Raw genomic sequence first — 25995 nt, forward strand, 5'->3', positions numbered from 1 at the left:
GGGCTGAGCTCAAGACACAGCTATTATGCTGTCTTCGGCCGTTCTGGTTGACGTTCGCAAACCATGCAAAAAGTACCACAGAGTACATCGAGCTTATTTTCACTGCAATTTACGTCAATACTGCTTTGCACACTTGCGGTGAAATAATCAGTTACTTATCTCTTCAATTCATATTATTTTAGAAATAATTACTACCCTCTTTTGTAAAAGCCGGAGTGCCCGCGATGTCTAGCCGACTGGCGACCCTTCAGAACAAAATATATACAATTTCTTCATCACGAGCGTCATTTTAGCTGACTATACCCGTTCGTATCACAGAAGAGGTACAGTATATAGCTTGTACGAAATTTGACCTCTGAAATTCCACAGTTGTGACAGGTGCCCTACCTGACAGGCATTGATCTTTTATGTTAAGCACTAATAAATGTCTCAAATTTCCTTCTCCATTTCTAATTAGAAAATAGTCATCAGAATTTGAACAAACCTGGTCCGTAGTTTAATACGCGGAATCATTTTAAAACTCACATCCCGTCATCCCTAAAATAAGCCAGTAAACAACACACACTAAGAATTACTGGGTTTTAAACCTTTTCCATCGTCCGGTATGCTAGAAAATAGAAAACATGACGTTTCGGAAACTGGATCTGTTTCCGTCCTGAAGTGAGGGATGGTGAAGACGCCTACTCAGTTGAGCCCCTCACTGGACAACCCCTGTCAGATTCGCACAGATACTAAATCACCTGAGACCAGATTAATTCGGCTTCACCCACTCTCACTTGAGAATGGAAACAGATCCAGTTTCCGAAACGTCGTGTTTTTTTTATTTTCTAGAATACTGAACCACGAAGAATGTCCTGAAACCCAGTAATCCTGAGTGTTAAGGTAGGCGCACACCTGTCGTCATCGGACGGACGGCACGGATCGGACGGATCGGATTTTATTATTACATACATCGTGTCAAATGAGCCTGCGCTCACTTGTCCGCACCGTACGTATCGGAGTTCGGCAATGCCGACGGGTATTCCCGAGAGGGGCAGGCAATCCGATTAGGCCGTACGGAGCGGATGACGTGTTCGGGATTTCACCTCTCGCGCCGTTAGCAGCTGTTAGTTCGTTTTCATTCAATGTGCTTACAACTGGTGAATTTTCCAGTGGATTCAGCTCAATTGATTGTCATTGTGCAAGAATATGAAGAATTGTACAATTTGAGACACCCTGACTATTTCTGTTCCTCTTCTGCCAGCAAGCAACTTGTTACTACAACTTCTTCCTCACTATCCATAACTGTTCACGATAATCAATAAACAGATTTCAAAGAATAGTCAAGAAGATGAACTTCACTTAACGATGTTACGCTATGAACTGAGCATTTCTTGAAGGCAAGACCACCTGTCGGAAATGCGGATGCTCCGAATCCGGTGTGCGCAGTCACACAAAAAATTCCGATCCGTCCGATCCGTGCCGTCCGTCCGATGACGGCAGATGTGCGCCTACCTTTATAAGCCATCGTCAGAATCCTTTGGAAACAACACACACTAAATTCACTACAGATAAATATAAAGAATCTGTGAGTACTCAGGTTTGAACTAATTATCTGAAACGACGTTTAGTGTTTTCATATGTCAAGATTAAAATATCAGTACATCTCAGCCAATCACGAAATCCCACACTCAGAAACACATGACAAATGCATTTGTTTTCGGTCCCACATGGCGCGCTCGGTAGAGCCGAGTGAATACAATGAAGTGGCAAGCATACGGAATTCGATTGAAGATACTGGTAGTTCTGCTCAGCCCCTTCAAACGAATGCCTGGGGAGGTAACGATTCCTCCTTCCACATCATTTCCCACATGACCTCCACAACCGCCCTCCCATTCGAAACTACGTATGTGATCTACACAGCTGAGAAATCATTAAATAAAGTAGGAAAGTCAGCGATGGGAGGGCAGCTTTCCTTTAGGACTTGCACTTCCCTTTGCTGCTCCATAACGCTCAATAACACGAATGACATTCACATTATGTAGCCAACAGGGGTCAGTTCATTGATCAAGACACGAAAACTACTTGCTGAACACTCCCACATAAGAGAAACCACACTGGCCTAATTGCTCCACAGCAGTCTATATATATTTTTTTCCTTGGCACTACAGCCCCAGTGGGCCTAGGGCTACCTCCATGAACTTCTCCGTTCACTTCGGTTTTTCTAGATCTTACACATTCGGTAGGACTCCTTGGGCGGGTGATCAGCTCGTCGCAAGGCCTCTACCTGTACTCAAACACAGAAAAACGCACACACACAAACTAAACATCCATGCCCTGAGTGGGATTCGAATCCACGATCCCGGTTTCCAAGCTAGCGAAAACAGTACATGCCTTAGGCCGCTCGGCTACCGTGACCGGCCAGCAGTCTATACGTATATACCGTCATATAACATGGAAGCCATACAGAAGGTTATACATCTTGTTACACTAGCAGAAATATCCATTCTTCACCCGGGATATGGTTATCAGTATATAGTAGCGGAGTGCAAAGGAAGATGGTTGGTGTAGGGCAGCTTCATCACTATCTTCTTTATCTGCTTTGTTTAAACATTTTCATTGCCCCCGGTGAAGGTTTAAAAAGCCAGTAAATGAATCAGCGACAGTCATAACAGACCGGAATCAGTACACAATAAAAAACAAACATGACAGAACAGTAACGAGGCCATAACCTACGCCGTAAGTCTTTGCATCGCAATGCTGAACACTGATGTTGTGGTCGTAGTTCAGTTGCATAATTAACGACAGCGCCAAGGCGAATAACAATAGCTTAATGAAACAATAACAAAATAGCAACAAATATAGAAAATCAGGCGAAAGAGTATGGCTAATCGAAAAAATAGAATACAAATGAGGGGATACGCAAGATGTGAGTACAAGAGACAGAAAATGGCCGAAAGATAAACATGAAATCAACTTCGTACCTATGAACTATTTCCTGTACAGAAGAAGACAATACTGACCGAATCTTATCCCCTTGCAAATGGTTTTCATGGGTACAACTAAGCTTAATGATCACACAAAATTGAAATTTAAAATAAAGTCTTCAGTCATATGAATAGGAGATTTGTATCTGACGTTTCGAGGACTGTCTCCGTCTCCATCATCACGGCTTTGTGTTGGAGACAGCCTCTAAAACATCACTCGGTTGTTCGCTCAACACGAATTCAATGCGAACAACAGGAGATTTTGTATGTAATTTCAGAGCTGGAATAAGGACGCTGCCAGATCTGCACAAAGATGGGCGGCCCAGTGTATGCTCCTGACGCATGACAACGTCACTGGGCGGTGGGTGGACAATTTTGGTTCCTGTGGACAGAACATATTCGTGTCCACGGAGCAGGTACCCTGGTGAGTACAATTGGATGGCTGATTCTGCAGAATGCATATGTAATTAATTACTGTACTTATTTCTGTTATTACAAAGGGTTACTTCAATCTTCAGTGGTTCTACAGCCCTCTGCTGGACCTAGGCCTTTTTTCTTTTAAGTTTTATAATACAATACACATTCAGTATGACTTTCTGGACGGCGATCAGCCCGTCGAAGACAGCTACCTACACACAGGACAACAAGAAAACAGAGTAAATGCACAGAGACATCAATGTTTCGAGTGGGATTCGAAACCAAATGTTCGAGCGGCCGAAGGCAGTACTTCAAAGGTTACAGTGAAAAAACTGTATTTGAAAGTTCGGGCGCAGATAATATCTCGCGCAAGTGTCAGAAATATATTTCATGATCAGTGTTTGGAATTTCTGACGCAGACTGCGATGAATATCTAATCATTATCTTAAAATAAAATTATACTTTGACTTTGATATTGATCTGGAAATATGAAATACAGAAGACTATCAGGATATAATAAGGATAAGGACATAAAAAATTCCAGAATGTAATGAGAATATATTCGTGTCTTAAAGCCGAAATGAAAACATTTCCATTAAATCTTTGGAAACGTGACAGGTTTCAAGTACTTGAAAATTAAATAGAAATAAAACTACAAATGTAATATGTAAATTTCTGTCATAGTAGTAACTAAGAATGAAAATAATTCTATAGAATTACAACGCTGATGTATGCTACCAGGTTTGAGTGAAGGTTAGGCTATGAAGAAAAGAGACTATTGTGACCGCCCTGTAAAATCTGCACTACAATTTGAAGAACAGTTTTTGTTGTTCGTGGTGATTCATTAAATTTATTATCTCTAGGTTCCTGGAGTCACAGATACACAGTTTCTCTGACCTACAGAACACGTATTGTTACAACGGTCACCATGAAAATATATTAATTTTCGTCACAGTTCCAAATGATTTTCTGATTGGGGAAATATTTGTAAAGAAACTGAGAATCTGAGTTGGACTCTAATGCAAGCAAGTAACAGCAAAATAAACTCTTTTCTTTTTTTCATGTTTCAATTCCAAAAACGAACAATGGTTTTNTGTGATTCTACTCAATTTAATTATGGATATGCAAATAATGAATTAAAAACATCAAATATCACTTTTTTTTTCCTTGGCACTACAGCCCCAGTGGGCCTAGGCCTACCTCCATGAACTTCTCCATTCACATCAGCTTTTCTAGATCTTAGACATATGGTAGGACTCCTTGGGCAGGTGATCAGCTCATCGCAAGGCCTCTACCTTTACACAAACACAGAAAAACGCACACAAACATCCATGCTCTGAGTGGGATTCGAACCCACGATCCCGGCTTCCGAGCGAGTGAAGACAGTGCATGCCGCAGACTGCTCGGCTACTGTGACCGGCCAAATATCACATTTAATAGTTAGAAATGTTATTTATTGGATAAAATATGCCTTACATGTTTCAACCGTACAAGGCCATCATCAGAGGCTCGTGTGTTAAGATGAAATTGCTTAGTATAAATTAGAAACTTCAGCAAGCCAAGAATGGATATTGCTATGAGTTCCCTAATATTGGGAATAGTAGCAGAAATTTTTCTCCAAAACCTAGAAATTCAATCACTAAAGCATACAATGCAAACAAATGGCAATATTATACTATATACAATACATATGTTGACGATATTTTGTAAAATATAATACCAAACAAAACACACCTGAAAACACACTTGAACTTTCAACATACCATGCAGATCTCTAATATACATCACGACACAAGATACCAGCAGTCAAATAGCCCACTAAGGCTTAAAAATATATCACATACAAAAAACAACATCAAAGCTGATATTCACTGGAAATCCAAAACAGCAAACTCTATAACAATCAGCCAGTCATGCCATCCACAAGAAAAGAAAAGAACTATATTCAAAAGTCTATTGCACAGACAACACACACCTGTATGACAAAAAAGAGAACAAAGGAATTAAGTATCATCATTACTACAACCAAAAAACAGTGACTACAAAAGAAAAAGAAATTAGAACCATTCATGAACAAGTGAAACTATAATCTACAACAGGAATACAGACAAACAACACCAAAAATGGGCCACCTTTACATACACAGGCAACTACATACACACAATTACTAAAGTTCTTGACACCATAAACGTAAAATAGCATACAAAACAATAAACACAGTAATTTACTAAGCATGACACCAAAATCTGATATATGGTTCACGTGTACAGATTGCAACAAAGCATAAGTTTGACATTCAGAGAGATCACTAAATGTTATATAGAAAGAACATATAAGAAGTATAAAATACAACAGGGAGGCATCAGTATTTGCAACACACATCGTAAACAACAGAATCCAATATGGTGGAATGGGGAATGTAGCTGATATAAGTGAAAATGCAAAAAAAGGGGCACTTAATGGTCATCAAAGGAATGTATGTGCCTAACAAAATATTAAGCACCATGCATCTGACTGCCAGTACTGCCCCAGACACTCATTACACCAGCTGTACAGCACACCATAAACTGTAGCAAGGGATGAACAGACAATGAAGCAATAATATAATATTAGTTATGATATTCATGGAATCTAAATAGAAAATACCATACTGATAAAAGCAAGAATATCTCAAAATTATGCATTCTGCCTCCAATTTATACATAAGTAAGTATTCCCTACAGTTTTAATTATAAAGTGATTTAAACATAAATGTTACTGCAAGAAATTAATATATATTAAGTAATCCCCTCTTTAACACACAAGCCTCTAATAAAGGCCCTATGTGGCTGAAACATTTAAGGTATATTGTATCTAGCAAATAAAGTTCCTGTCTACTGTATGTTATACTTCATTATCAGTATAAAGTATAACGGCAGAAATATCTCATACAAAATTAATGAATATGCAGACCTAATGCCTCAAGGAACTGAATGCTTTTATAACATGAAAAGCAGTGAAAATTTAAGATGGAGCCAACAAGAACTAAGGCAAAGATAGACATACTCTTTTGGTTGAATTAAGTGGAGATTTTAATCAATTAATTCAATATACTACCTTGCTCGCTTTTAACATTTCAGTGGTAGGTCAGATTTGCTGCTGTTATATGAGGAGTGTACCATAAATCCAGAACTAATTTTATTGTTTACATATACAGATGTTCTAAATGTGTTCTGTGCATAGTCGCCCTCCAGTGACAGTATGCTTTTGCTATTAGCATACAGGATTCATGTCAACAGCAGTGCCAGTATAATACTACATTTAGGCCATGACTGCTTTCTTCCAAATCTCTTCCAATTCATTAATCATATATCATCCTACTGCTGAGTATCAGAAATATTGGTAATATCATAAAATAAACCACAAAAGAATTCCAACATATAAAGGTTTCAAAAGCCTCCGAATATAATAGTAAATTTTGATAATAAATTGGAAAAGAAAATCAACACTGAAATGTATTATTCTACCACGAGATGTTAGATGCATTTAACATTTAAATAATCTAAAGAATTTGTAATAGAGGAACACATTCATATATACAGTTATTTAGCTAAGGTATTGTACAAAATAATGATTCTGTGAATAATATATTGCCAAACAAATGAATATTAAGCACAAATATTAATGTATAACTGCAGTTGTTACTTGTTTCACCCAAATATGTAAAAATAGAATGTATATTCGTTTACACGAGGACCCCATAGGTGCACATAGTTTTAAGATATATTTTCTGTTTTAGATATTTTAAATGTGTTGCATAACTTCGTGCTTCTTAATATATAAATAAAATAAGCTACTTGGTGATTATAAAATCAATCGGCTATAAGTGTTTATTGTGTTACTCACAAGAGCCCTATTGCAAAGTATTTTCTTTCCTAAACATATTAAGTCTGGTGTCTCTTCTGATTTTACAGGTACTTTGCCATACAGACATGGTTCCTGGAGAGACATGACTTCACATATGGCTCTTCACAAAACAACCTCTACACAGTGGGCCACTACACACAGTTAGTTTGGGCTACAACACACAAAGTGGGTTGTGGCTTCAATAAGTGTGAATATGGTGGTGTGAAGGGCAAACCCTACTACAACTATGTCTGCAATTATTGTCCCATGTGGGTATAATGAGGTTTACTTGTACATTCTACTTACATAGTTTTGCACGAATATCTTCATGTCTAACACAGACATTGTCACTGATACACATGCATGAACCCTTCATTTTCTGTTGTTGTATGAAGTAATAGAGATCTTGGTTGCTTCACAGGTTTAAAAAAGCACACTCAGAAGTAGTGAAAAAAAGCAATATCAGCAAAATAAACTGCCAAAACTAATATTATATTAAACTAACGACCTAAAGCAGCATAAACCATTTGTAGTTCATAACAAAATGTATAGTTTAATGGCAACAAAAAGTATGATTTTTTGACATTCACAATATTTTTTTTCACAATGATCTGTTTGCTTGGGTACATTGTGCAAGAAGGACAAGATTTTGCAAGTACATTTGATACTCAAGATAATATGTTGTTTTGTAGCTTGAATTACTTCTGACAATTTTAACTTACAAATTGCAACCATATAACCAGAACAGTAGTACAAAGCCCTCAGGCAAACTAATTCTTCTCTTCCAAAATTATTTATACTTTGGCATATTAGGCTTTTAAAATATTAAAGAATATAATTTGATAACAGACAATAAAATCATCTGAGAAAAGTTAATTTAGATGTGACTTCTTAATTTATTCTGTGTCACAGTGTGCATTAGTGTTTGACAGTCATTCAGCAAATTGCTTAATTTATGAAACCTCAACCTCCGACAATGTGATCAGAAAGCCTGTCATTGGACTTTGTCTTCAGTAAAATGGATTCAGCTTTCATCTTTATGACTAGCATTTCTAATAGCAATTATATAAATATTTTGGGCTAGTGAAGATTCAATGACAATTTTTACACTCCAAATAAAATTGTGGACCCAAAGAAAGGAATAATCTATTTGTGGAGCTGTTTCCTTCCTAAAGCAAAAGATTTTTCTTGCAGAGGGAACTTCATGGAACGATTAGGACGGCCCTATAAGAAGGGTGCCCCATGTTCACAATGCCCTAAACACTGCCGTCTGAAGAAGCTGTGCACAAACTCATGTCCCTCAGCGGACCTGTGGGCCAACTGCCGAGAGCTCAACAGCACGTGGCATGACTGGCTATGCCACAGTCATTCTCATGAGGGCCATGATCGTCATCGCTACTGTTCAGCCACATGCAATTGTCATGACAAGGTCATCTAACCTTTGTTATTTATATATGATGGAGGAGGCTCAGACACCAAATACAGCCTCATTTAACTGTATATTATGTAAATTGTTTACTGCATGGTTCAGGTCCTTAAATGTGTCTGAGCAATACTCTATATACTTCAACATCCTATGTACTGACAGCAGGAAACTGAATGCCATCAGCAGCTGAGAGGAGACATGTCTAGCAATTTATTTCATTCTCTCCAAATTCCATTCCTTCCTTTCTTCCCATACCTTAATAGAATCAACCTTGTGGAGAAGGCTAGAAGATACCATAATCACTCCTCAGTATTCAGCTCTAAGGATGGTTTCACTTCCTTAGTAGACAGAACAGCTATACTAATGACTGATCAGTCATAGCCAATAAAGGATGGTATTGTAGACTTGTGCTTTGCTGTGAAATGTGGAAATCAAATTGATAGGAAGTTGGTTAGGTGCACATTAGTTCAGGTATTACTCCTGAAGACTGGATAAACTGCAAAACCAAAGTTAGAACAGTTATTACTAGCTGAGATTTATAATCAACACTTCACAAATATAAGGTTAGTGCTCGCACTATGAATTACTCTTCATATATTGATGAATTTCGCCATAAAGGGAAATTTCTATTTATTCATTTTTAGTTTCCCTGTGTAGTTTTTGGTGTGGGGTGAGACTGCTACTGTAGCATAAAATAGAAATGTAGTAACAGCCCCTGATGACAGTTGAATATGGAGTATTACTTGAATGATGATTCATAGAGGATAACTGAAGTTCCCAAAGGGAAATCTGCCCCTCTGCCATGCTGTCCACCATACATACCACATGGACCACCTCAAGATAGAACCTTGGCCTCCTTGGTGAAACGCCAGCGACTAGCTTGCTGAGCTATTGCAAGACCAGCATTTGTAGTTACATAGCAGAACAAGAGGCTTTCAGCTTCCAGGAATCTCTAAATTAGAGGTAATGAAATTCATTGATATTCTAGATACACGATTTTGGTCAGACTTTGAATTATGATACCTGGAAATGATTCAAAGTCTTGTTTAAAGCAGTGCATTTCTAATATGAATTGTATTGTAGTGGCAAGTTCATAGCTGCTTTTGACTTAATGTGCATTATATGTTTGTTAATAGATTTAACCCTCTTTTTGACACATGTAGAATTATATCTATTTTCTCAAATCCATTTCATATGCTTGTTCTTTGGACTTTCACATTTTAGAAAGTTACTGTTAATGGAGGGGCATGGGCTAGCATAGTTACTTGTGGCACAATGCTACAAGCTGGAAGGTCGTGGGTTCGATTCCCAGTCAGATAATTGGGGTTTTTAATTGATCTAATCCTTTCAGCTGCACTGTTACCCTGGGGTTGACTCAAACTCTAACAGACATGAGTACCAGAAGTCTTCCTGGGGATAAAGGAAGGACGATGCGTGAGACTGACAACATCACCTTCATCTGTGAGCCAATTGTTTAGAAAATGTGGGAGCCTTGACATCTCACAACCCAATGGGTCTTCACGGCCTGTTATAGGGATAGCTTTACAGTTTACCTTTACTGTTATTAGATACCTTTCAAGTCTCACAACATAGCATATGGTGCCTCCATCATGATGCACATATATTTTATAAGCTTATATTTACTGTTCCATAGACTAGTCTAAAGGCACCACAATTTCTGAAAACTTCCATCTTTCAGTATTTATAGGGGTAAGTAATACAGACTGTTGGGAATGGGAGCTTGGTTTCAGATGCACAGAATCTTGTACTATTTCAGCTTTGGGATTATAGATTATAACCTTGCATGGGTCATGAATATATTTTCATGATTTTCTTTTCTGACTTATGTAAGTTAGAGGCCATAAAATTGGCCAAACTCTCATATAAGTGTAACGACAGCCATTGTTTCACCAGTCAGCAGCTCTGCTAGCTGAGTGGACATCTAGCAGATGTCAATGGCATGAGTAATATACCTCATACAAATTTTCTTCATATGGTAGCTAAAATGTCATTGATCAAGATTTTGGGATTCAGAGAGAGGAATGGAACAAAGGTTACACAGCAAATATTCCAGGCGAGTGTAACAGTTTGGCTTTATAGATAATGTACGTGTATGAAAGGGGTATGAAGCTTTACTGTAATCTACATTTTTTACATTATACACGATTTAGACTGTAGCAGTGCTTCATAAGACCTTGAGATCTTGTTTCGTTGTTACTGAATGAGATTGACCAGCGAGAAAGCACTCTGTTCCAGGGACATTAGTAATGTCTGGTCTCATAGATCCTAACTTGCCAAAAGGAATATCTTGAATTATGAAAAACACTTAATATGCAGAGTCATAATGCTTACCATGTAAGAGGGTGAAGATTGTAGATAGGTTGCACATGCTGAGGGTCTGCTATCAGACTAAATTGCCTTTATGTCAAATTATGTTCAGCTTGTTGCATCCTGCCTGACATTTGTCATATTTATAATTCTGTGCAAACAAACATTATGTTGAAAGTCGTCTTCTGGGTTTTGGCGCCGTGTATTCTTCGTTTTGGCCGACGTTTCGGAGGAACGTATCGCCTCTATCTTCAGAGCAGGTGAATGGCTTGTGAATGCAGAGAGCACAAAACACCACATATGGCCTTAATCGCTCTCCACTGCTCCTATTGGTCCGCTCTCCCTAATCACACCCCCTGCCTACTTCCTATATAAAGCAGCGCCTTTCACTTCCTAATCATTACAGCTTGCTCTCCGCATTCACATGCCATTCACCTGCTCTGAAGATGGAGGCGATAAGTTCCTCCGAAATGTCGGCCAAAACGAAGAATACACGGTGCCAAAACCCAGAAGACGACTTTCATCATAGTCATCGCCATGAAAACCTCAAAACTTACAAACATTATGTTGTCTGCATCCAGTCACTAAGGTCAATTTCAAACAACGATTTCATTAATTATCAATCCCAAGCAGGTAAAAACGAGCAAAGAATGTGTAAAATGCCCAAGTCAGGTGAAAATGGAGTGACTGACTGTGGTTGAAGGCAAATATAATTCACTGACCATTATATAAAGAATCTACCAAATGCCTAACAGATAAAAAAAAATGTGAACTTTTATATCACTGTGAAAAATTTTGGCTTCTCGCAACGGTGACTATAAATATTGTTGTCTTCTGGGATGTGACGACATGTAATCTGATAACTAAAATGGCATTAACCAAGAAAACAGATAGCACAGAGCATTAATCTAAATTTAACTCTTTTGGAAGATAGAATTCGGTCTGATTTTTTCTGAAAGAAATTTCCTGATCTATATAGGATTCAGCAGGATGAACTGAATGTTACAACAAAAGTACTGTGCTCTCATATGAAATGAAATGTAAGTTTCAGAAAGCAAGAATTATTTGAAATGCAGAGAAGCAGGGTGATATTTGTGGGCAACATTAGTGGCAAAATTTTGGTGCCAGATTAACTAAATACACTATTATTATCTTGTGTTCTCTTTCTCCCAGGTATCACATTCCTTTATTAAAATAACAGCTCCTTATTTGCATATGACTTACTGCAGATGTCGTGGTTCTTATGATAAAATATAATCACATGTAGAATTTTGTACATTAAATTTGTATGCAGCTCTGTTGCAGACTTATGTTTAACAGTTTATACAATTAACCTATCCTGATATTTTCATACTGTTTAGGGTGGGTTTATTCTATTCTTCGTTACAAATGTACTATTACATATTTTTGACAAGCATCATTGAATACACTGTCATGCGATGGAGTGACTATAGGTAGATATTCAGATTTACTGACACTTTAACAGCAACTCGTGACTACATTTTACAAATCACTGTCACACATAGACTAGTGTTCTAAGTCTGTGATAGTCTCCACTAGCCGTTGTTTGGTAGTGTCTTCAATGGCTGACACTCCCCTTCCACTTTGTTCCCGAACTTATCCCTGGCTTCAGCAGTCCCTGCAGCAGTCCTCTAGCTAACTCACTATCTAACCAACCATCTATTNTACCAGCTTCTCACAGCAGCAGCTCACAAAGACTGAACTGCAGCAGTCCTCTAGCTAACTCACTATCTAACCAACCATCTATTCACTAACTGACTTCACTGACTGACTGAATGATTCCACTGATTTGTTCTGCTTATAACATCTCGGCATGGATCACAAAGAAAAACCGTTTCCCTGTTGCTGTGCCATTGTTGCGTTCGTGTCTGTTGGAGTCATTGCCTAGCAACGGCCACTGTTTGCAGAGCCATTACTTAGCAACGGCTGTTGCATAGTTGCTTATTTCGTGGTCATTGCCTAGCAACAGATTTACTTCCACAATGCATTGTGTTAAAAAGTAAATTCCTCTAATTCATGATACTACCTGATGCTTGTCAACCCATGTTAGATAGGATGGTGACATTTAATATTATTGATCTCCTACAGTCTTTTACAGTATTTTATTATATATACACATACAGGCCTCGTATAGACTCTGCATTATTAAGGACAAAATGTAACCGAGTTTTAAACAGATGGATACTATCGATAGATACGGAACTCCACAGGATCCTTTCAATCACGTACACCATGGCCCTGGGGTCGACTCAGTCTCCAACAGAAATGAATACCAGGAATCTTCCTGGGGGTAAAATTGCGGCCGGCGCGTAAGGCTGACTACTTCATCGCCATCTGTGAGCCGATTGTCTACAAAATGTGGGAGCCTCGACGTCTCACAACCATTTGGGCCTCTACGGCCTGTTACAAGGATGGCTTTACAAAAATTCTCAACGATAATATTATAATTCTCACAACTCCCACAGTGAGAATAGTATCAACATATGTGAGATTTGAGTTTCGTTACTGCGAAGATTAGGCCCAATGACTTCTGAAATGTGACGTATAATATGGTAGACATTTACCCGACTAGACGGCTTCACATCCTAAAAACAATCTTCGATCAGTCCAAGAAATATAAGTATGTATGATTTGCGCGCGCGTTTGTATATACGTGTGTTAAGGCTGTAATAACACTTTCTGAATTTGGTTAGATCTCGACCTGAGGCTGCAAAGCACTGACTACTACTACTACTACTGCTGCTGCTACTACACTGCTACTACACCATTTATATAAGGCAGGTATTATCAACATGAACCCCTTTTTCTTTTTTGGGGGGGGGGATAAAATCGAGCAGCCATGCGAGACCGGAAGCAGATGGTATTCGCAAACGAACTGAATTCTCTGTTCCTCTAAAATACTCGTATTATTATTTCAACAAAGTGAAAATTTTTTAATATACTTCTGAATTGTAAGAAAGAGGACTTGTAAATAAAAGCATAACATTTCTTCTCAGATATTTTATGTATAGATCTTCTGGCGTAAAGACTAATTATGGCACTTCCGGAGGTTGTTGACCAATTATAATACATTTGTTTGTCTGAAGAACAAAAGTGAAACGACCTCCACGCCGATATGCACACCTGAAGCTGGACTTCAAGATAAAGATCTCGCCTTGACACGGATCTAGTTCATAAAGAAAACACAAGAAGGTTTGAAAAGACACGCCATGACTTCAACATCATATAGAACCAATTGCGCTTGCGCGCTTCTAATTGCATTACCGTAACGATATATGACAGGATTCTAAAGAAACGGGGTCTCTGCACTTCGTTACATCAAACGGGAGTCTTGATACCAATCCATGGCGGTAAAATCATTACATCTCTCAACAAACCTTTACATCTGGTGTGGAGGAAATGTCACTGTATCATTCAAGGAACCTACATATAGATGTATGAATAACTGTATATATTTCTTCTCAACTTTTAACGTAATTTGTTTTTCAATATGTCGAAAATTGCATACCGGCTAACCAGTGCTGTTGGCTCGAATACAGAATATATCCAATAACTGACAAATGAAACAAAACTTCATGAAAAATATTATGTTGATCAATCAGCAACTATCTGGATGTAATGTGAATGAATCTAGTGAAAAATTATGGTATTATATACTGAAGAAATTCGTGGTTTATGCAAGTCATCTAGTATTTTTCGGGTAGTCAAGCCAACATTTAGTTGGGCGTCTACGTAGCTAAGGGTGGGAAAGAAATTTTGTGATTAATCCTAGTGGAAACCCTCCACTCTGAATATGAAGAAGGTCTGGTTGTTGTCTGTTCAACGACGCTGTCACTACCTCAGTATTTACAGTGTCGACTGTCACAACACTGAATGCACAGTTACTTGGAAAGGGTGCAAAAAGAAATGGTCGTGACACAGTTTGAAATGTGATCTCACTATTCCCCTAGCGGGACTAACAAACACTATAAAATACAACAGTTAGGATAGTAACAGAATAAAACCTTCCCTGCAACAGGCCGTGAAGGCCCATAGGGTTGTGAGTCGTCGAGGCTCACACATTTTCTGCAGACAATCGGTTCACAGATGGCGGTACGGTAGGAAGACTTACGCACGAGCCGCCCTTTACCTCCCAGGAATCCTCTGGTACTCCTTTCTGCTCGAGGCTGAGTCAACCCCAGGGTCATATTGCGGCTAGAAGGCCTAGGTAAATTGAGTGAACTCAATAACTTCTTCGGGAATCGAACCCGCTACCGCCCGGCTTGTAGCATAGTGCCCCAACCAACTACGCTACCGCATGCCCCTAGATCATGAATAAGTAAGGCTAATAAATAAATGTAAAAAATATATAAAATAAATAATATATCAGCATACTGTTTGGTTGTAAACATTTATAAACAAGAATCAAATTTCATTTAAAGAAGAAATAAAGCCTAAAGACTAATATGCCAATAATTTACAGTGTATCTTCTTTGGTACTGTGATGGAATTCTCTCGCGGAATTCTCACTTTTCACTTCGTGGAACCTTGAGGTTCCCCGGAACAGAATTTGCGAAACACTATTGCCGACAGAACTACAAATCTTACCCCATATACTGTATTCGAGTATGAAATACGCGGAAGAACGAAAGGACAGACAAAACTTTCCATTGCCAATTCATTCTCCCCACCTTGCCTGGGGAATCCGCAACAGCGTATAGAAGTTCATATGGTTCATATTGGCCACTTTGTAAGCAACGTCTGCCTTTCGAAGAACGTTTCCAATATTAAGATGGTTCATTTGTTTTCAAAGTCCGGCACGGAAAATTTTACTGTCGTGGAAAATAAAAGCCTTGAATTATTCATCCATGGAGATATGTTGTTGTCTCTGTCTGACATCCGGCGGGCGACCCACGGACAGGTGGTCATGCCAGTTGCACCTAGCGCTGGCTCCTGGACGGTTATTGTTTGGTGTATCCTACTCAGTGTAACTTGCCTCGCGTTATTTTTGATGGAGACATTCGATTTAATTTTTATTTTACTTAACCTAAATTTCTCTATAGATAAAATAGTGATATGATATGAAATCACAGTGATCTGATAAAAACTGAAAAGAAAGTGACCGGTTATAATTGTGTCACTTACTTCCACTTCTTCAGGAAAGCCATAAAGGAAAACACGAAATATCGAGTATATTTATGAAACTGATTACACGTCTCCAGGAAATCCACAGAGAAATATTTAAAAAAATATACTTCCACTTCTTCAGAAATATTACACTTCAAATATCTGCTTCACACTTTAGAAAACCCATAATGAAATATCTGAAATGGAGGCTTCCAATTTTTCAGAAACACTGCTAGTGTCTACTTGAAACTTCTTCAGAGAAGCCACTATACAACTTGAAACACCTCATTCGATATTCCGTTCTGAACGTGAGACGAACGCTGATCAGGCGATAAGATGCACATATCTCGAACGAAGTAAACTGTCAGCTCTGGATATCCGACAGGCCGTGTACGTATATATTTCTCTCAGAGTTTTCTACAGTGCCGAATATAACCATGGCAACTGGCGTATGGGTCAGTTCGTTATCGAGAGTGTCATAATATTTTCGGTTTAAACGTACGCAAAATATAGGGCTCTTCAGGTTTTACGGTCATACATGACAGCAAGTGTGTTGTGGTGAATTGATGTGAACAGGAATATCACTACAAAGAATAAAATAGATACTTCGATTTAAAATGTATTGTGATGCGATTATTATTGATTAAAAATGCATATAATCAAAACGATTTGTGTCGAAACAACTAATTTTAAGGAAGAAGGTGCAGATCATTGAGCGTCGGTTTGTGACGTTATAAGTGCAAGTAATGTCCAATTCTCCGTTCTTTAAAACTTGTTTCTTAAACAAATATAGTAATTTGTTTTTTGGATATCCAGATGTCTAGCAATTGAACTTCCATCTTCGGTTGCAACAGGGCATTTTATAATATTTATTCAGAATCTCAACTGTAATTAATGTATATGTTACAATAAGTTATATTCCCCGTTAATTTGTGCGTCTTCGTAACATTGCTCAAGATGTTACATGCAGTCAGAACGATGGAGCAGCCAGAAAGTACACTTTAATTGAGGAACTGGGAGAGTTATATAAGTGAAAGTGTTGCCATGGTAAAAGCAGACGTGATCGAAGTGAAACCAGATAAACATGAGGGCGCAAATTTAGGCCGGCGTCGTTCCAGACGCCTCGGATCGACGAGGGGTCTGCGGCCAGTAGCTGGACGGAACAACGGCTGGGTAAGGGTGTTCAGCGGGCTGCAGCAACAGCAGGAGACGAGGGGGACCCTGGTATTCCTTACACATAACACGACCGTGAGGGACATCTGTCGAGACCTCGTGCTCACAGAGGACATATCCATCTGGATGCAGGTATTTGCCGTCAGAGTAATTTACGGTATTAATCGTTCCCGCAGCGGGGAAGAATCCTCGTTCAGAAGCTGATAGGTTCTCTTCTGGTAAAGAGACTTCCTGCCTTTTATGGAACCCAAGATTCATAACCGTATAGTCACAAGATATCTCCACTGTACTCTATCGGCAACGCGGCCACTGATTGGCCTATTGTAGCCTGTCCCGGGTGATTATGATGCTCGAGAATTTGACGGAATGAAGATTGGCAGGGGAAACCGAAGCACTCGGAGAAAACCCGCCCCAGCGCCACTTTGTCCACCACAAATTCCATTTGACCAGACCCGGGATCGAACCCGGACCGCCGCGGTGGGAAGCCAGTGACTAACCGCTTGAGCTATGGCGCGGTCCTCGCTCTCATGCAAATGTGAGTGTCGATGTGAATTAGACGAAAGTGGTTCCAAATTACAGTCACCTTCATTAGCAGCATTCAGTATTCGCGCCTTCATACCAAAAATTAATTTTATTTTCCCCTCATGGGGTGAGATCGAGTCCACTCAGTATTACAGCCACTCTTTGGCCTATTGTACCAGCCTCAGATGATAGATGATGATTGTGAAGCAATCGTTGGAATGCGAAATGGCAGGAGATACCGAAGTATTCGAAGAAAACCTACCCCATTGCCGGACACTGCCACCTTTTCAAAGTGGGACTGACAGACTACCCAAACTGTGAAAGATGCCTACAAGAAGACGAATCAGCCACACACATCCTATGTGATTGTGAGGCCATAGCTTACTTAAGATTTCGTCACCTGGGTCAGTTCTTCATGGAACCAAGTGACTTTTATGACGTCCCCATAAATAAAGTCCTACATTTCATTCGAAGTGTAGAATTAATAAAGGGTTAATCTAAAAGGGAAGCACAATAGATCATTGAAGGTCACGGTGTGAGGGCCAGTTTTTATGGCTCACCCTTCTTACTCATTACCCCAGTGCCACTTCGTACAACACCTTATATAATTTCACCCAGGCTCGAACTCGGGCCGCCGCGGTGGAAAGCCGGTGACTATCCCAGAAAATTAGTTAATCTGGTCCAAAATGACGTGCATATTGAGTGGCGCTAAATTTTCGTCCACCTCAGAAGTAAGCACAGTCCGATGTACATAGTGTTGAACTTATTTTTAACAACAAATATTAATGGTACTCACTTGTTTTATAGGGAATTTTATGGTCCGGATGACAAGAAACATCTGGAGGGCTATTTTTACAATTAGTAGGCTCCAGTAATTATAGCATACCAGCACATAAGTTTCATACGTTGAGTTCACTACTTAACTTAACACGAAGTATTTCACATACTCACCATGATCTCATGTTTTGGCCATGAAAAATATTTTAACTGAAGTCGGATTCGAGGTTTCCAAGGAGGTAAATATAAAGAACATTATCTCCTCGGATGTAACTGGTAGTCCCGTCCAGTCCAGTTTCATCAACATTCAATTTAATAAAATTTCGTAGGCCTACGTTATAAAGAACTGTCACAATACAAAATTTCTGGATTCCTCCTCGCTTAACGCTAATATTGTTTGCACCTCACCAATTTGCACGGCCGCCATGTTGATATGACGTATGGCAGGGATATGGAAAACACCAAGAAGGGGAGATCTACAGTGACATAATGGTATTACCAAGCTTGGGTCAATTTTGGTTAATCGGTGTTTGCTTTGTTGTTGTTTTTAGTGGAATCAAGTGACAGACAGGAGAGACATGCGCAGGAAGTTCGTAAATGTGGTTCCAGTCTGCGTAAACATGGCGTCACAGAATGTATGACTTCACAATGATAGTTCATCAGACGATTTGTTCAGTTCAGAAGCTGTTTGTTGTGGCATGCATACTGACTGCAAGCCATAGTGTCGGATCTTCCTGAAAATCTGACAATCACTAAAGTAGAAAAGAAATTCTCTGCCTTTCAGAAAATTCTGACTTTGGACTCCACTCTAAGTCAGACACGCATTACCTTCCCTTATTTATTTAAAATCCAGTTCAATGTTTTTTTAATCTGAGTCCAGGTCCATTGAACTTCTCTTCATTTAGACTATGCGACGAAACTCTTAGAAGCATTTACAATTTACCTTTTGCATGCTACATGTTCTTTCCATCCATCCTATCTTTAATTTATTAGGTAAAGATTATAAATCTTGGACTTTCTTATACTTTATAGTGTGATAACCCGCTGAAACATGTTCGAGGGAACATAAGGTTAATCATCAAGTTATAAAGGCGGCTAGGGGCAATNTTTTATAGTGTGATAACCTGCTGAAACATTACCACTTGAAAATCGACGTGAGTCAAGTTCGAAGGAACATAAGGTTAATCATCAAGTTATAAAGGCGGCTAGGGGCAATGGAGATACATCTCCAAGCAATCTTAGCTTCGCTATAGTCGTTTTACCCTGTGGCAAACAGCAATCAGTGCCAAATGGAAAGGAAGCCGACCTAGACTTCGTGTTGGCCGTGCATAGCACTCTGGCTTCCCACCGCGGCGGCCCGAGTTCGATCCCGGGTCTGGTCAAGTGGGATTTGTGGTGGACAAAGTGGCGCTGGGGCAGGTTTTCTCCGAGTACTTCGGTTTCCCTTGCCAACTTCATTCCACCAATTGCTCCACAATCACCCTTACCTATCATCTGGGGCTGGTACAATAAGCCAGAAGTGGCCTCAGTACAAGGGACTTAGACTTCGTGTTAAAGAGAAAATTCTGTGTCTACCAGGAACCGAACCCTGGCCAGACTTATCTTTCCTGGGCTAAGAGAGGGCATGCATTGCGAAATTAATTGTATTGTTCTGGAACTGATCAGTGACTTGTGTCACTTGTGTTCGCAGTACGGGGGAGGACCTAGCCAGCGTCTATCGCCCGAGGATTGCCCTCTCGCCTTGCAGGACAGCTTTCTGGAACGGCTGGGGTACACGACTACTGTGCGCAGGACGAGGCTGGGGATTGACCCGGAACTCAGGCATCTACTACGCTTCCACACGGGGCCCGCTACGCCCCATCCGGACCTCAAGGGATTCAGCAAATGTGGGGCCGTGTTAGTACTTAAAGGCCTCGTATTCCCGCAGTGGCGGAGGAGACCCATTGCTCTGCTCCATTCCAGGCTTTTCCTGTACCCAGGTAAACCAGTTCGATATATGAATTAATTGTAATCGTAATGTGTTAGGTGAAACCTTTTTTTTCCTTGGCACTACAGCCCCAGTGGGCCTAGTTTTTCTAGATCTTACACATTCGGTAGGACTCCTTGGGCGGGTGATCAGCTCGTCGTAAGGCCTCTATCTGCACACAAACACAGAAAAACGCACACATACAAACTAAAGATCCATGCACTGAGTGGGATTCGAACCCACGATCCCGGTTTCCAAGCGAGCAAAGATAGTACATCCCTTAGACGGCTCAGCTACCGTGACCGGCGTTAGGTGAACCTTACCAGGCGTATTTAGAGTTTAGGGGTAAGCCGCTGCCTTCTGTTTGGGAGGCAAAAGGTTCGAAATCTGTGTGGAAATCATATTTTCTATTTTTCATGGTTTTCCACATGACTATGAAAGTACTGTCTTTTAAAATTGGCCATTAACAGTCTCATTCACACGTCTGACTCACTATTCATGCCACTGTGCAATTTATCACTTGGAGGCCGGTTATCCTGAATAATCATTTATATAAGTACGAGATCTGACAATTAAATAAGCGGATGACAGTTTTGGGCAGAAACTGGCAAAATGGGCGTCTCCTTGTTTTGATTTACGTCTCTACACGATTTAGCATATTTGTATCAAACACTCTTAGGTATTCATTTCCTTTTATGGTTGCGGTAGGCGTTCATTTGCACAACGTTCTGTTTCCTGTCACTGAAGCAGAGGCAACATGTGTGCGTGACAGGGAGTATGTAACGTTCTTATTGTAACTGGAGAAAAATACCAAAAAGCATTTACAGAATGTTATGTCAGGTCAATGAAGCGCGAACAAACGTTGAAACATAGGATCTCGTGTGGTTTAAACAATTTCAGTGGGAAGAATACCAAATAAAGCCAATTTGATTCGCTACTTTAATACCAGAGGAAGTATTCGTTATAGGCTTCTTTTCCGAAATATTTAGTGAACCGGTCGTCTACGGAACCGCATTTGTCGGTGGGAATCAAATCTCTGGCCTCACAAATGTAGTCTACACCATGAAAATGCGTTTTTCCAAACAGCACTTTCGACAAAATTATTTTCGGCCCAAAGAAATGCACGCCAAGTCTGAAACTAACCTGTTTTGAACCTGTAAGACCCTTTCATTTTCCGTCAAGACAAATCTTCTTGATCGGGTCTCATTTTGAATCATTTCAAGATATTGAGGAAAACGTAAAGGCAGTGTCAAATTTCTGTATGAAATTAATCTTCAGCGATGCTTCCAGGCTTGTCAGAATTGTCGGAATGCATGTGTACTGTTAGAAGGCTATCACAATCAGTAAGGTTCAATCGGCAAAATGTAGTATAACACCTACAAAAATCATTTTGATTATTTAATTTCAAAATATCTTGTATTCTATCTCACATTGCCTTCTTCGTAACAACTGTCATTACATTTTTCGGAAATGAATTATGTTTACACATCTTTTGCTTTAGGGAGCCAGGTTAGCGCAATCGGCAGAGCGCCTTGCTACGGGCTGGACGACCGAGGGGTCAGCGTTTAAGTTCCGGTCGTCGAGACCGGCTGCGGGACCCACCCAGCCTCCTATCCAATGGGAGTCGGGGTCTCTTTCCCTGGGAGTAAAGCGGCTTGAGCTTGAAGCTGACCACTCTTCTCCAACTAGTGCCGAGGTCAAGAAAACGGGAATCTATACACCACTTTCCCCATACGCCTTCATGGTGTAGTGCTTAATTAGTTAATTACCTTACATTATCTTTGGCTTTAAGAATCTCTTCTCGCCAAACGACTTCCAAGGAAAGTACTCCTCCCGGTAAAGAAGATCTCGCGCATAAGTTAGCAGAAATGCCAGTTCTTTAAGAATTTATGTTTGTTTTTCTTGTCGGTATCATAATTTATAGAGAAGGAATAGCACTGAAATTAAGAAATTAAATTTTATTTATATAAGTGAAAAAGAAAAACTGAGATCGAGCTTTCAGACACCACATCAGTACTTGGAAGTAGCTTATACTACGTAACAGAGTGACTTTCATAATACTTTCGGATCCGGAGTAGGAAAGCAAATAATGAAATGCTATGTACACATATAAGCCCCTTATCCAAAGGATACCGGAGGCTTTTTCCCCGAGGGTAAAGAGGCTGGGGCGTTAAGCTGACCACTCTCCTCCAGATAGTGCCGAGGTCAAGAAACTGTGGTTCTATACAACCATTCCCCCATACCCATTCATGGTGTAGTATTTAATTAATTAAGTACAGAACAACTTTACTTTTTATGTACACATATTAAAATGCCTTTAAAGAATCAGAGGTTCCGTGCTCGTGCGACAACTTCTCCAACACTGCTGTGTGGCGGGTCATCTAAATTACCTTAAATAATTAGTTTCATTTAAAAAGAGAGATCGGGATTTGCGTTCTCTCTCTCCCCGGTTGTAGCATGCGAAATACAGGGTTTTCATTAAAATTTTATCAGCATTACTCCGCTTTGTAATTTCTAAGCTTCTTAGAATCAGTAATTGCAATATGGCTACTGTGCGAATTTCTGAAATTAGAAAAAGAATAGCGCCACGTAATTCAGAGGCTGGACATATTTAAAAATACGCATATCCTGAAGCTGTATTTTTATGCAGAGTGCAAAACGTTTCGCGGTAGCGTGAAGTTCATATTTAGCTTAGGTTCGAATGACAACTAATTCACAAACTCAGTCTTCATATTTGATATTTCGTGTGCATTAAAATATTAAAGCATGACGAAAGTTTGAAATTTCGAGGTTGAAACTATCGGCCTAGAAATACAAATTATGCATAGAAATTGATGCTGAATTGTGTACTTGTTAAGACTGTGATTCTTGCCGGTTTCACTATATATATAGAATCATATTTTATGAAATAAAATAAGCATCTTAATTTCTTCAAATAATTGTTTACTAATAATGACGCTTGCCTGACGTTTATTACCAGTCCTCCATATTGTCACGTGTAGGGTGGTTTTCGCGTGATTTATAAGAGGGTTTCGGATTGGCTGATTGAATTTATTGCACCTTATATGTTCACACAACTCGGGACTACAGGCAATACAGCGCCATCGCTGATTTACACAGTTTACAGTTCACCGTTGCACAAGCACTAGGATTCTCAGTCTTCACTAGTCGTATCCTGACAACGGATTTATAGCCGTCTTACTGTAACTTCAGATCACACATGACGTCTTCTTCACACCGGCTACTTCCTTTCTTGCTATTATTGCCGGCTCAATTCAATTCCTCTGCTCCCAAGCTCATATCCCGGCAGGCTGCCATCTCGAAACTCGACTCTCCACTCTATGCTGCTCAATTGAATTCTTCTTTATAACCATTTTGCACGGACCTCATGGAAACACCGTGTTCTACTGCCTCTTATTATTTTAGAAGTGTTTACAGCACCATTGCATAGCAACGGTCGCGGCGCGGAGCCATAGAAAAGAGTTTCTCTATTGTTTAGGCGTGTTTACCGAGTCCTTACCTAGCAATGGGTATATACGTCAAATATATATCTATACATACACATTCATATATATACACATACGAATAATTCTCAGATATAACTACTGAGAACTGCTAATTTTTTTTTACTCATTCTTCGGTACGATATATTTCGCCCCATACAGCCTACTCACACATTTTGAGCTGCACATTTTAAAAACTGTAAAAAGTGAGATAAATTACAACTGTCGATTATTGTACCTTACCACAAAATAAACACAAACTTTGACTGCATAATAAGGACAAACACGTGACTGATACAATGATGTGAGTTACAGGGCCTATATAAGATTTCAAGACGTTTACGTATGTGACTATGTAATGAAACGAAACGCCTGTAGAGACTCAACTTGGGACGCTGTGGTTTCCTGTCACTAGGTGCAGTGAGCGGTGAACCTGAGGTTCTGGACCTGGCAGGGGGTGAAGTGGGCGTCAGACCGTCTAAATCAGGGCGCCTAGTGTTGAGGGTTGCACCTCTCGACAACGAGAGGGTTCGGCATATCTTCTTGGGGTTCAATGAATCCTGGGAGCGAGATCTTTGGATGGACTGGCTAAGGCAGGTGAGTTGCGCCCGTACGTTTCTTGTTTCAAGTAGTACTAGTCTGTTGGAACAAAAGGCAACTACTACATCCTGTCCTGAGTCAATCCATTCCATTTAAGCACGATCTGCTAGCTTAAGGTACATATTAATGATGTATATTCAAATATCGCTTTGTTTCCAGAATGGTTCATCACGAAATTTTCTTATAGACATTACGTATGCCTGTCTATGTATCTTATATATGCTACATACCAGTGCATTCCAACTTTCTTAATTCTATTTTTTTCTAACAATATTAGAAGATAATTATGCTTAATAAAGCTTGTCACTATGAAATTATCTCTGTTCTGCACCTAATCCAGCATACGCAAATTCGAATATTTTTGTAAGATTTGAGGCTTTCACGGCGGTCTGTGCCAAATCCCAGAAGACTGCTTTCTTCGAATATTTTTCTTTGTCCCCTGTTTTCACACGGTTCAAAATTACATCTTTTCTCAAAGTAAAACCCTCAACAGTAAAACTAAGACGCAATATAATTTAGATATCTTGTTCTATAGTATTTTGGAAAGCGTGGAACAAGGTAATTCTATGAACGTAACAAGAGGTGTTCCATAGGTATAGTCTTTCTCGCGTTTACATTGTTACGTGATTTATGGAGTAACTATAGACGGCTTTTGGATTGAAAATTTAATTTAATGACATTTTTTATACAGCGCCTAACTACGTTTTACAATTAACTATAACTTACTTTCTTACTCATGGAGCTGAGCCCTTCTTGAGGAGCCGCCAATTCTGCAGCTACTCAAGAATTTCCCAGCATTTTATGGAACCCGAAGGTTCATTATCATGTTCACAAGAGCCCTCCACTCGTCCCTATCCTGAGCCAGATCTATCCAATTCATATCATCCCATCCTATCTCTCTAAGATCTATTCTAATATTGTCCACCCACCTACGCCTTTGTCGTCCCTGTGGTCTCTTTCCTTCCGTCTTTCCCACCAATATCCTATACGAATTCCTCGTCTCCCCCATTCGTGCTACATGCCCAGCCCAGCTCATCCTCCTTCACTTGATCGTTCTAATTTTACTTGGAGAAGAGTCCAAGTTATGAAGCTCCTCATTGTGCAGTTTTCTCCAACCTCCCGTCACTCCCTCTCTCTTCGGTCCATATATTCTCCACAGCGCCCTGTTCTCAAACACCCTCAGTCTATGTTCCTCCCTTAATGTCAGAGACCAAGTTGCACACCCATACAGAACCGCAGGAAAAATTATAGTTTTGTATATTTTTGTGTATTAACTATAACACACTATAATAAATAAATAAATTC

General features: G+C 39.7%; 2 protein-coding genes across 6 annotated transcripts in view; both read left to right on the forward strand.

Moving 5' to 3' along the window:
- The window catches only part of LOC111862286 (cysteine-rich secretory protein 2), a 32982-nt gene extending 24093 nt beyond the window's left edge, over positions 1-8889 (forward strand). For all 4 annotated transcript variants that reach the window (XM_023847546.2, XM_033750614.1, XM_033750615.1 and 1 more), the window contains 3 exons: positions 3245-3390; positions 7337-7537; positions 8463-8889. In XM_023847546.2, coding sequence (XP_023703314.1) covers positions 3245-3390; positions 7337-7537; positions 8463-8706 — 591 coding nt within the window. In that variant the 3' untranslated portion in view covers positions 8707-8889. The remainder of the gene's footprint in view (positions 1-3244; positions 3391-7336; positions 7538-8462) is intronic.
- Positions 8890-15982: 7093 nt separating this feature from the next.
- LOC111862270 (protein phosphatase PHLPP-like protein) overlaps positions 15983-25995 on the forward strand; it is a 68203-nt gene continuing 58190 nt past the window's right edge. The window contains exons 1-3 of one of the 2 annotated variants that reach the window (XM_023847521.2): positions 15983-17454; positions 20312-20600; positions 24506-24687. In XM_023847521.2, coding sequence (XP_023703289.1) covers positions 17194-17454; positions 20312-20600; positions 24506-24687 — 732 coding nt within the window. In that variant the 5' untranslated portion in view covers positions 15983-17193. Of the gene's footprint in view, positions 17455-20311; positions 20601-24505; positions 24688-25995 lie in introns of those variants that run through there. The other variant, XM_033750602.1, reaches the window with a different exon arrangement.

Source organism: Cryptotermes secundus, unplaced genomic scaffold, assembly GCF_002891405.2.
Source record: "Cryptotermes secundus unplaced genomic scaffold, Csec_1.0 scaffold88, whole genome shotgun sequence".
Taxonomy (NCBI): Eukaryota; Metazoa; Arthropoda; class Insecta; order Blattodea; family Kalotermitidae; genus Cryptotermes; species Cryptotermes secundus.